General features: G+C 42.1%; 1 protein-coding gene across 1 annotated transcript in view; it reads right to left on the bottom strand.

Annotated features, from left to right (window-relative positions):
* The window catches only part of ERMP1 (endoplasmic reticulum metallopeptidase 1), a 41,606-nt gene that overhangs the window by 19,244 nt on the left and 10,599 nt on the right, over positions 1-11,763 (bottom strand). Inside the window, exons 2-6 of the mRNA XM_023758441.1 lie at positions 10,328-10,629; positions 4,949-5,076; positions 4,007-4,112; positions 1,531-1,677; positions 783-875 (exon numbers count right to left, since the gene is read on the bottom strand). Of these exons, the coding sequence (XP_023614209.1) occupies positions 783-875; positions 1,531-1,677; positions 4,007-4,112; positions 4,949-5,076; positions 10,328-10,629 (776 nt within the window). The remainder of the gene's footprint in view (positions 1-782; positions 876-1,530; positions 1,678-4,006; positions 4,113-4,948; positions 5,077-10,327; positions 10,630-11,763) is intronic.

The following is an 11,763-nucleotide window of genomic DNA, read 5'->3' on the forward strand; positions in this document are numbered from 1 at the left end:
ATGCGGCTCTTTGGCTCCTTCAGTGTGGCTCTTCCACAAAATACCACGTGCGGGCGCGCACGGGACAATGCGAATGAAACTTCATGGCCCATGTGCAGAAGTCGGTATTTTGTGGAAGAGCCACACTCAAGGGGCCAAAGAGCCGCATGTGGTTCGAGAGCCGCAGTTTGCCGGCCACTGCCTTAGACTGCAATCTGACAATCTACTCACCAACAGCCCCCCACAACCCCACACACAAGCACATCCGACCCCATGCTGTGCTCTTACCTGGAATGTAATCCCCACTAGGCCAAATCCCAACAACTCTTTAAGGCTCAGTATCAGACTTACCTGCCCTCACTACCCCACGTCTCTCGGGAGAGCACTTGAACTCCCTTGTCCTGTGTTCTCCTGACACGTGTCCTATAACCCTCTCACCTGCCCTCACCACCCAACCTTGGATCGATGTAACTTTTTGCACCTGGGCAAGCTGCCCAAATGTGTTGGTGCCGCCTCCAATGCACAGCTTCCATCTTTGCTAGACTCTCATCACTCAGCAACCCTGCCATAACCCTGGGTCAACCCCTTTCCAGTTCCCCACAATGAAGAGTCTTATGCTCTTAATTGCTAAACTAGTCTTCAAGGCTAAATTTAAGTCCTCAGATCTCTAACTCCAAAGCCCCAGTTCATTCACACCATACACTGCCTCCCTAATGCCCAGGCCACGAAATATTTATGGATTTATAGGTCATCCCTGATATTCCATCTTAACACGGATGAAAAGTCTAAATTAGAATACCAACCTGCTCTCTGAATGGAATCTGTCAGAATTCTGTCCGCTGTGTCATACTTGGTGTGATAAATGTATCCGTTCTCAATAAAAGCCAAGTCTATTCCTAAAAGATACACAAAAAGGGTCATGTTGCTGTAAAGATCCACTTGTTTTAGGCCTATCTGTTTAATGTATTAAATTCCTAAAAGACAAAATGTCAAAGCAGCAGCATGACTGCTTTGTCACATTTACGGATGACATTCCCTTCCAAATGCTTACAGAATCGATAGCTGTGGTACGTAATTCAATACACGCGTGAGGAGGCACACGACTGCACATTACAAGTCCCACAGTAAGGAGCAGGAATGCTGAGCTTGGGACATCCTCGAAACTTCGCCATCTATAGCCTTGCCAGGCCAGAGCCAAATTTAACGTCAAATAAGCTGTACAGTCCACCAATGTTGCTGGCAAAGCAAAACAGCAATGAAAGTCAAAAGTCCCCGAAAGATCTATTACCATCTTTTGGGAATGAACTGAACAGTTCTCCTCGGTTCTTCTGTCACACTGCGGGGCAAGGTGACATGACATGTTCTAAAAACGGCAAGCATTTTACTTGGAGCAGAATTTAAAAGAAAAGGAAAATATCAGGGGCTGAGTCAGAATACACAGCTCTCAGAGAATGTGCTCCCAGAAAATGCTGTTTACGCACAGACTTCCAAAATGTAAAACTTGCTATTAATTAAGCATCGTCACACTGTAGCCCACAACTGACAAAATACCTGGAATGTTCCCAAAGTCCCTGTAGATGCGGAAGTCAGTATCTGAAGGAATGATGCCACTCTGAAAAACCTCCTGAGCCACCACAGACGCAAAAGGATGTTTGGCTTCGGAAACGTAAGCTTGGACCAACCAAGGATTTTCAGGACCTGAAATGAAACATGACAACATAACCTTTCAGAAAATAGAATTATTTTTAATTATAAAATAACACTAAAATGTTTTTTTTTAATATATTGTATTGATTTTTTACAGAGAGGAAGGGAGAGGAATAGAGAGTTAGAAACATCAATGAGAGAGAAACATTGATCAGCTGCCTCCTGCACACCCCCTAGTGGGTATGTGCCCGCAACCAAGGTACATGCCCTTGACTGGAATCGAACACCTGGGACCCTTCAGTCCGCAGGCCGATGCTCTATCCACTGAGCCAAACTGGCAAGGGTCATATCTTCAATTTTTTAAAAAAAATGTATGATTGTGTGTATGTAGCTATACTCACAGGGTATATATAATTGTAAATTGCTCTTTCACTAAACATCATGTTCAATGCTTTTCCTGTGTTGCTAGATATTACAATGGTCATTTCAATAACTGCAAAACACTGAATATACCACAAAGTTCCTTATTACTATTTATAATTTTTATCATTATTAATAATTCTGCACTCATATCTTCATGCATATACAACTTTTTTGTATACAATGTGGCAGTTTTCTCTTTAGGATCATGAGAGAAAATGTATTTTTGTTCCCAGTTACTCACGCCTCCCTCCCATGTAACTTGTAATGCCTCCCTGTGGAAGCAGCACATACATTCTTCACCCTATAACTGCAGGCTCAGCCACATGAATTGCTGTGGCAAATTAATCTTGAATGGGAGAGACATGAAACTTAACCGAGAGACATCACATGGTCCATCCCTTTGGCCACGAGACCAATTCAGCCCTGACTGGGGCGTCTCCTTCAGCCTGGATCTCAGAGTGAATAAGCCACATGGGACATAATCACCATGAAACAACTTCACTTATCCAGGAACCAAAATGTAACGTGAGGAAGAAATAAGCCTTTGCTACTTATTGTAACCCACTGAGATTCAGGGTTGTTTGTTACAATAAAATTTAGCAAAAAGCTGACTAGTGTTGACAGATAAAGTAATTGTATGCCAGCTCTAGATTTGCTTGTTGAATGTGCTCACTCTCCCCCATCAGAGAAACCTGTTTTATCACCACTCATTGACGTTTTCTTTTATTTTCTTTCTTTCTTATGTGTTTCTTTGCTCCATGGCATGAGTCAGTTTTTTATTTTTTTATTTTTTATTTGGGAATTCTGGGGGGTTTTTGCTTTTATCATTTTTTTTTTCTGTTTTTAGCCTTCATTTTTCCATGGTGTTTTGAGGATTAAGTGGCATTATATATATCTCCTATATAATAAAGAGCTAATATGCTAATTAGACCAGACAGCAGAACGTCCTTCTGGAACAACCAGTGGGCAGGGGGCGGGGGCAGCGAGCCTGTGCCACTAGGCCAGCCATGTCCCGGTGTGTCCCCTTCCACAGAGGTGGTGGGAGAGGTGGCAGCATGGACCTGGTCCCGGTCCTGGCGCCACCCCTTCTGCAAAGGCGGTGGGAGAGGGGGCAGCATGGTCCCCGTGCCTCCGCAGAGGCGGAACGGGACATGACTGTGGTGCTTCAACCTCCCTCGGCCACTCCCCCAGCCAGCCCGGTCCCCAATCGTGGCCCCCGCCCCCCGCCCACACCAGTGGGCAGGGTGCGGGGCCAGCTCTAAGGAGCAGTGAGCCCAGCTTCTGGTTGAGCGGTGCTCCCCGCTGCTCAGCCAGAAGCCGGGCTCACAGCTGGCGAGAGCAGGGGCAATTGCGCCTCCACAGCAGGCGGGCGGTAAGGAGCAAGGGGTCCTGGACTGAGAGAGCCCCGGAATGCGAGAGGGATGTCTGAGTGCCAGCTTAGGCCCGATCCCCAGGGGAATCGGGCCTAAGCCCACAAGCGGACATCCCCAAGGGGTCCTGGACTGCGAGAGGGAGCAGGCCAGGCTTAGGGGACTCCCCTCCCCCAGTGCATGCATTTCATGCACCAGGCCTCTAAAATATATATATATATTAAGTAGTTTGAACATTTGGCATATAATAAGCACTATATAAGTATTAGGTGCTATTAATATTATTTGGTCAAGAATTTTAACAAAGACAAGCTAAAACTATCTTATGCTTTAAAAAGAATGTTCATTTCATTAGAGAAACAACTTATTTTCACACACTTTCCATTTTTATAAAAACAAGAATTACATTAAAGTATACAATGCAACTGCATTCAAATATAAAATACAAGGTGGGGCAAATATAGATTTACAGTTGTTCATATGGGAAATAATACAATAATTAATAAGTAATAATACAAGAATACAGTCTGTGTTTCATGTACTTACAACTGTAAACCTACTTTGTCCCACCCTGTAGACTCACATACCTGTTTGGAATACAAGTTCTTTCCCTCCTACACCTGCTGCCTCCAGGTTAATAAATGCACGAATTGAGTTGGCCCAGGAGTGCTGAGTAATGAAACCATGACTGGCCTGAATGAGAAAGAAAACAAATATACGTTAAACAATTTGAGATTATCAAAGTCTCTATTTGGGTTATTTTAAAGACAAAACGTCTATGCTGACAAGGGGAAGAACAGGAAAATAATCATTTTTTTCAAAGGCAATATATCTAAAGACACATATCTGTTTCTCTCTCAATGCATAATGGCTGTGTGCAGTTTGCTGAGTGGAAAGTCACCACCACAGAAAACATCCTGGTTTCCGTGAGTGGCGCCAAACAACATCCTCAGTAAGTGTGAGGCTACGCAAAGGAAAGAACAAAAAACAAACAAATGTGAGAAGGGACGATCCCCATGGCTGGGTACTCATGCTGTGTGCCTGCCTCAAAACACCTCCGAAACTCCAGTCAAAGAAAACCTGAGGTGATAATTATGCCATCACACTGACATGAATCAAACTCTGACAAGATGACCTGTTCTAAGTTGAGTTTTCAAATGCTGAACATCCTATATAATAAAAGCATAGTATGCAAATTGTCCCCTTGACCAGGAGTTGTCCAGGAGTTCGACCAGGGGGCGGGGCTGGCTGGGGGAAGGGAGGGAGGCCCTGGCCGGTGGCAGCAGGCGACCAAGGGAAGGGAGGGAATACTCAGCTGGTGGCCAGCAGCCAGCAGCCACTAGGGACCCTTCCAGTGCATGAATTTCGTGCACTGGGCCTCTCGTGTGTGTATATATAAGTGACTAGAATTTTTATAGTACTTCCAGGTACAATATTTCTTCTGTATATGATTTTATGATAAATGCATAAGTTATTATTATTACTATCATTATTATCCAAGCCTAGTATTTACAACAGTAAAATCTCACCTGCAAAACATTTTCCTCAGCACCATTAAAGAGAAATATGACAGCATGATGCAAGGCTTCTGAAGACGTTGACAAGACATGGAGGACTTCCAGCATCACCGAACAGCTAACGGCATCATCACTGGCACCTTTAAATAAAAAAAGCAGACTTACTCCTCAGATTTTAAAATCTTTATGGTATGAAGCAGCAGGGCAAGGAATGGGGTTTTCTCGTCAGGGAACATCACACAGCTACAAGACCAGAAGCACAGCTCCACCTGTCACCATCAGGTGACAAGCATACCCACCAGCAGTGAACGCCAGAGAACAGGGATCTTTGTCTGGTTTGCTGGCTGACTTAATCTCAATGTCTAGACCTATACCTCGGCCAGAGTATTAATGTCTGTTGAATAACCAACCAGATTGGACCTAAATTAATACTAAAATCTGGCATTCTCTGCTCTAGCTGGCGTGGCTCAGTTGGTTGTAGCATCATCCTATACAAAGAAAGGTCAAAGGTTCGATTCCCCGTCAGGGCACAACCCAGGTTTCTGTTCCATCCTGGTCGGGGCGCCTGCAGGAAGCAACCAATCAATGCTCACTCGCACACAGATGTTCCTCTCTTTCTCCATCTCCCTTCCTCTCTCTCTAAAATCAATAAAAGCATGTCCTCGGGTGAGGATTAAAATAAAATAAAATCTGATAGTCTCATCAACCCCAAGTACTTTATTCCCTTCTTTATCCTTATTCCACATCCTCTATAATATTCTCACTTCTAGTGCTCACAGCTTCCTAGATCACCTCCCCCTGCCACCCACTCCTTTCCTGCCTGTTTTCCTGCCAAAATCATAAAATCTTCAGATCACTCGCATTTACAGAAGGGTCAGTTGGGATGGTGTAGCATTTTTTAAGATTTCCTCAAGGAGATGTGATAAAAAAAAAAAAAGTACAAAGAAGACACCAAATCTAATAAGACAGGAAAGGAGACTAATGAATTGGGTAATATCCCTAGTCCCAACAATGATAAAGCAGAGGACTTCATCAAATTACTTCACTACTTGATTCAGAAACTTTACGTATTAATTAAAGGTGACTATAAAGATGGCTTTAGTGCCTTGATTTTTTTAAAGCACTATAAGAGGTAAAGTAACTGATTACCAGGGGTGGGCAAACTTTTTGACTCGAGGGCTAATGAGGTAATTCATAGTATTATGAGCATGTCAAAAAAGAATCCTTATCTTTCAGTGATTTAGACTGAAATACAGAGAAACCGATATGTGCTGCTGAAGCGAGCACCACAATGGGTTCTTAAACTGGACCGCAGGGCCGGAACAAAAGCATGGATGGAGTGTTTGTGTGAACTAATATAAATTCAAAGTAAACATCATTACATAAAAGGGTACGGTCTTTTTTTTTTTAGTTTTATTCATTTCAAACGGGCTGGATCCGGCCCACGGGCCGTAGTTTGCCCACGGCTGGATTAGACACTTGATGATATTAAGGAATTATTATTTTCTTAATGAGGTAATTCATAGTATTATGAGCGTGTCAAAAAAGAATCCTTATCTTTCAGTGATTTAGACTGAAATACAGAGAATCTGATACAGCCAAGATCGGCTTCAAAATAATTGAGAGTGGCAGGGGTGGAGGTAAAGAAACAAGATCAGACTGTCGAAGCTGGGTGACATTAAACAGGTTCATTAAGCAATTCTGTTTTTATACATATTTGAAATTTTCCATAATAAAAAGTTTAAAGAGTAATCGAAGTAAATACGCACAGTAGTAAGCCAGACAATAGCATCTTCAGGTTCACCCACTGGGAGACAGAGCACTTACAGAGTTTAGCATGGGTTTTGCTCTGTTTTTCAATTCTTACCAAAGGGACATGCTTGGAGGGAGGAAGGGAGGGAAACATAGCTGTGTGAGAGAAACAGCGACCCGTTGCCTTCCGTACGTTGCCTTCCATACGTGTGCACAGGACGACGCTCAACCAACTGAGCTACCCTGGCTGGGCAATTTAGTATGGGTGTTAAAGTAAGAAAGACTTGGAAATAAATTCTAGCTCTGTCGTTCACCCTACAGCTTCCTGGTCTAGAGAGCAGGCTAATGCTCTCTACCTCACAGCTGTGTTGTGAGGGTTACAAAATACTGTGGCCTGCATTCAGTGTTAGGCTTTCCTTCTCTTTGCAAACTTAAAGGCAGGCTCTGGAGCTAGCTAAAACGCTTGTTGTGGGGTCGTTAAATTCCAGACTCCACTCCTACTCAAGAAGAAACTACTTATTACCTACTATGACTTGTCTTGGCAGTGAATACTGAATTGCATTTTAAATCCAAGTGAAACTAAGTAATAACTACCTAACTGCTATCAAACCAGAAGTCTGTGTAGCAGTCAGTAAAAAGTGCCACCTTCCAGGACCCAAATGAAATTAATGGTTTTTACACTCTGAGACTGTGAGTTACTTTAAAATAAAAATCAAGCCATAAAAATGTGCTTTATTCAAAGAGAAAGGGAAACTGAAAGAGACATATCTATACAGGGTTGATTTCAAAGTTAAACTGTCCATTTATCTTCCTTCATTTTAATAGTTCTGTTGTCTGAGAACAGAACCAGAGAGGGTCAAATATCTTTAAGAAAGTGAAGGCAAGTTAGAGAGCAGTATCTATAAGGGCTGAGTGGATAACCAACATCTCTTTCTATTTAGAATTAACCCAGAAATTGAAGCCACTCCTAAAATAACTCAATGTCTCTTCTACCAACAACCTGGAACCACGCAGCAAACCCAAGAAGACACTGAAGTCCTTTCTGTGGGTAACATTACTTCTAATTGGTAACGATCCCGAAGGTCCAGATATGTTGCTGAGAACAACTTAAAAGAATGCCCATGTTTCAAATAGTTCACCCACTGAAAGGATGTAGGTGATCATCTATTTTATGAGTGTGTTTTTTAAAACTATTTTTAACAATCTATTATTGACAGAAATGTCCTTGGGACCGTTGGTATAGATGATCTTATAAAATTTTAATTTAAAATGAGTTCCAATGACTCACAAAAATGCCATCCTTTCATTATTGGACTCCATATATATAATTTATAACATTTGGCACTATGTTTCTGATACTTGTATGCACATCTTTTTTTATATAATGCTCTTAAATAACCTTGATGTTAATTTGTCCCTTCCTAGAATTTAAGCATAATAGTGGGGACAAGGTGACACTTATTACTGCTTTGAAACAGGCATAAAAGACCACTGGTTTCTATGGCACACACAAAGATATTTCTGACTTTATAAAAACAAATGGGTATATACTGACTTTTTTAACATTTGAAAAAATACTTGATAGAAACAAGACAATTCCATAATAAACATGTCATTGGGACATTGTGCCAATATGGAAGTGAGGGATGGTGTCCATTTCTTCTTGTGCTACAAATGCATATGAATCTCTCCTATCCTAAGCAATTCACATTGGTTCTGCTGACCTCTCTATTGACAGCCAATAATTCACCTTTTTTCACAAGATCATTCTGTACTCAATGTGCTCAACTGTTTTGTTGAAAACTCAAAAAAATTTTTTTTCAAATCTAGTTGCTTTTATCATGTAAACTTCTTGGAAATATATGATTTTTTAAAAAGTATGTTACAGCCTGGCCAGTATGGTTCAGTGGTTGAGCATGACCCATGAACCAAGAGGTCACCAGTTCGATTCCTGGTCAGAGCACATGCCCAGGTTGCTGGCTTGATCCCCAGCTGGGGGGGGGCGGGTGAGGGGGGTGCAGGAGGCAGCCAATTGATATTCATTGATGTTTCTATCTCTCTATCCCTCTTCCTTCCATTCTCTCTCTTTCTAAAAAAAAAAAAATCAATAAAAACATTAAATTAAAAAAGCATGCTACATTCTAAATGCAATTGGCAGGCTTCCTGATTAAAGATGTCCTAGGATGAATCAAGCAAATAAATGTTATTTTATATTTTGTGTAGTTCTAGATTATCATATTGGGCGTGCTGTAGGTTCAAGCAACCCAGAAATGTTAATATTAAATACCAATTAATAGTGGGGGAAATGCTAATAGAAAAGCACTGTGATCTCCACTTCACAGATCAGAAACTGAGGAGAGAAGAGGTGAAGTAGATTGCCAAAGGGAGCATTACCTCTCCTTCCTTTCAAATGTAGATGAAAGGACTGGCCAGGAAACCCAGCAACTGGTCCTACCTCTGTCTCTGATCAGTGCTGATCAGTTGTTTATTCCAGTGTCAAATCAAGGGCGGAGGGAGGCAGAGTTTGTACCAGATGCCATCTCAGGTCTTGTCTACTTCTAACCTGCTATGATTCCATTGTAAAACGCTACAATTTTCTATTCCTCCCTGCTTACAATCTCTTTCACAATCACTGAAAACATTTTTTCATGAATCTTACATTTTTAAATGAAAGTTCAATTTAGGGGATTCTCGTTCATTCAAAATATTGTGTCAGGCACTGTCGTAAAATCAAGTATCCTATTTTGACAAAGTATTTCCAGAGGAAGATTTATGGATTAATGAGGTATTCTAACAGAATGGCATCCCCAGTGGGCTGTCACTTTACAGGTTGACAGAAACTGCTAGGAAAGATGTCCTCCAAACCCTGTGTCTTTGAAGGCAAGGACTGCTCCTTTATCCCATGTCCCCAAAGCTTAGTACAATACCTAGGTGAGTGAACACTTGAAGAGGCAGTACCTAACTCCAGGACTCAGGGACACATATTGGTAACACTGATAAAGCTGCTTTAGTCTACCACCAACATGTCATGTCCTGTCCTTGGGCTGCTGGCACTAATCTCTATATATAAAAGTCTAAGTGACCATTCGACTGGTAGCTATGATGCGCACTGACCACCAGGGGGCAGACGCTCAACACAACAGGCACGGAAACATGGAACAGACTGATGATTTTCAGAGTGAAGGGGGGAAGGGGGAGGGTGGGAAGAGATTAACCAAAGATCTTATATGCATACTAGAGGCCAGCCTGGCCTACAGGGATGGGGCCGAAACCGGCCCAGTGCACAGATTCATGCAACCGTGGGGTCGCTCCGCCTGGCCTGTGGGGATCGGGCCAAATCCACGCACCTGGCCTCTGACATCCCCCGAGGGATCCTGGATTGTGAGAGGGCACAGGCCAGGCGGAGGGACCCCACCAGTGCACAAATCCATGCACTGGGCCTCTAGTGTTTAATAAAGCACTTGAGAGAATAGTGAGGGGTTAGATCTTAAACTAAACGACACTATTCTAATTATCCTACCTGCCAAAACTAAAAAGGTTTGTCCAAGAAAATAATATTCCAGAACTGCCAAGCAGCTTGGCATTCATAAGCTTTCTGGGCTGGGATGACTTCAAGTAGACTGAAAAACAGGTCCATACCTGGTGAGTTTGCCACAGAGTCAAAATGACAATTAGCCAGAACAGCATGCTGGGCTCCATCTCTGGGTTCCAGCTTTACCACAACGTTGGTGATGTTGTCATAGTAGCTTGTAAAACCTCCCAAAAAGTCAATGCTAAAGGAGCCTGTGGGCCGTTGTACATCTACTGAAATCTTGTGAAGGCTGCTGCTTTGAACTTCAATCAGTTTAATCTGTTCCAAAAGGTAATGCACAGTCAGAATTTCATTTTCTGGACTTCCTGTAGTCCTGGGGCCAATGGATGTTATGTGTTCAAGATGATCCCTGGAAGTCACCAAAAGAATGATGATTAACACTTAGCACAGAACAACTTCTCCTCTACAATTCCCCTCACCCCGCAAAACACGTTCTTTCACTTCTCACATAAAAAAGGGGTACCTTTCTGGGGGAAACACTTGAAGTATATGATGTCTAATCACTATGTGTATACCCAAAACTAATACAAAAGAATACTGAATGTCGACAATTGAAAAAATAAATTTAATTTAAAAATAAAACATAATTTTTATTAAAAAGGTTGCCTTTTATTATTTCAGGAACGTTCCATCATTTCATCTCCCATGAATGCATCCCTTCAGTTTTTTCTCTACCCACCCACTCCCAAATCCTCTCAATCCTCATACAAAGGCTAGAGATTCTATTCAAAACGTGTAAATGCTGAAGACGAGACAGCACAGAATGCAACTTCATTGTGCCACACTCCGGAGGGCTACTGATTCTGGGCTGGGGAAACCAGTGAGCAAAGACAATTAAGTCAGGAGGTTAAATAAACAAAACTTTTTTTATTGTAAGGAATGGACTCAGCCCTCCGATTGTGCACACAAGGCCTAATACCTTCAATTCAGGCCAAAACTAACTCTACTCCTAAAACACACAAACAAAAAAATGTTTTGTCTTTTCGCTGCATTCCAAGAGGGGAGAAAGGAGGGGGGAGAGGAGGGTGTTCCCTAAAGTCCTTAATAAGCTTCCAGCACATTGTATTAAAAAAAAAAAAAGTTTTTAAAATCACAGTGGTTGTTGAAAACTCAGCTAGCTGAAGATTCTGAGCTGACACTTATGCTACGATACATTTGACTTAATCACCTTTCTAGTACACTTAATGGTGTCTTTTATTTTATTTTTTTAAATATATTTTATTGATTTTTCACAGAGAGGAAGGGAGAGGGATAGAGAGTTAGAAACATCAGTGAGAAACATCGATCAGCTGCCTCCTGCACACCCCCTACTGGGGATGTGCCCGCAACCAAGGAACATGCCCTTGACGGGAATCGAACCTGAGACCCTTTAGTCGGCAGGCCGACGCTCTATCCACTGAGCCAAACCTGTCAGGGCCTTAATGGTGTCTTTTAATTTAATTTAATTTAAAAAAAAAAGTTAAACCTTACACACCAGGGATCC

The sequence above is a fragment of the Myotis lucifugus genome, unplaced genomic scaffold (genome assembly GCF_000147115.1).
Source record: "Myotis lucifugus unplaced genomic scaffold, Myoluc2.0 scaffold_130, whole genome shotgun sequence".
Classification (NCBI taxonomy): Eukaryota; Metazoa; Chordata; class Mammalia; order Chiroptera; family Vespertilionidae; genus Myotis; species Myotis lucifugus.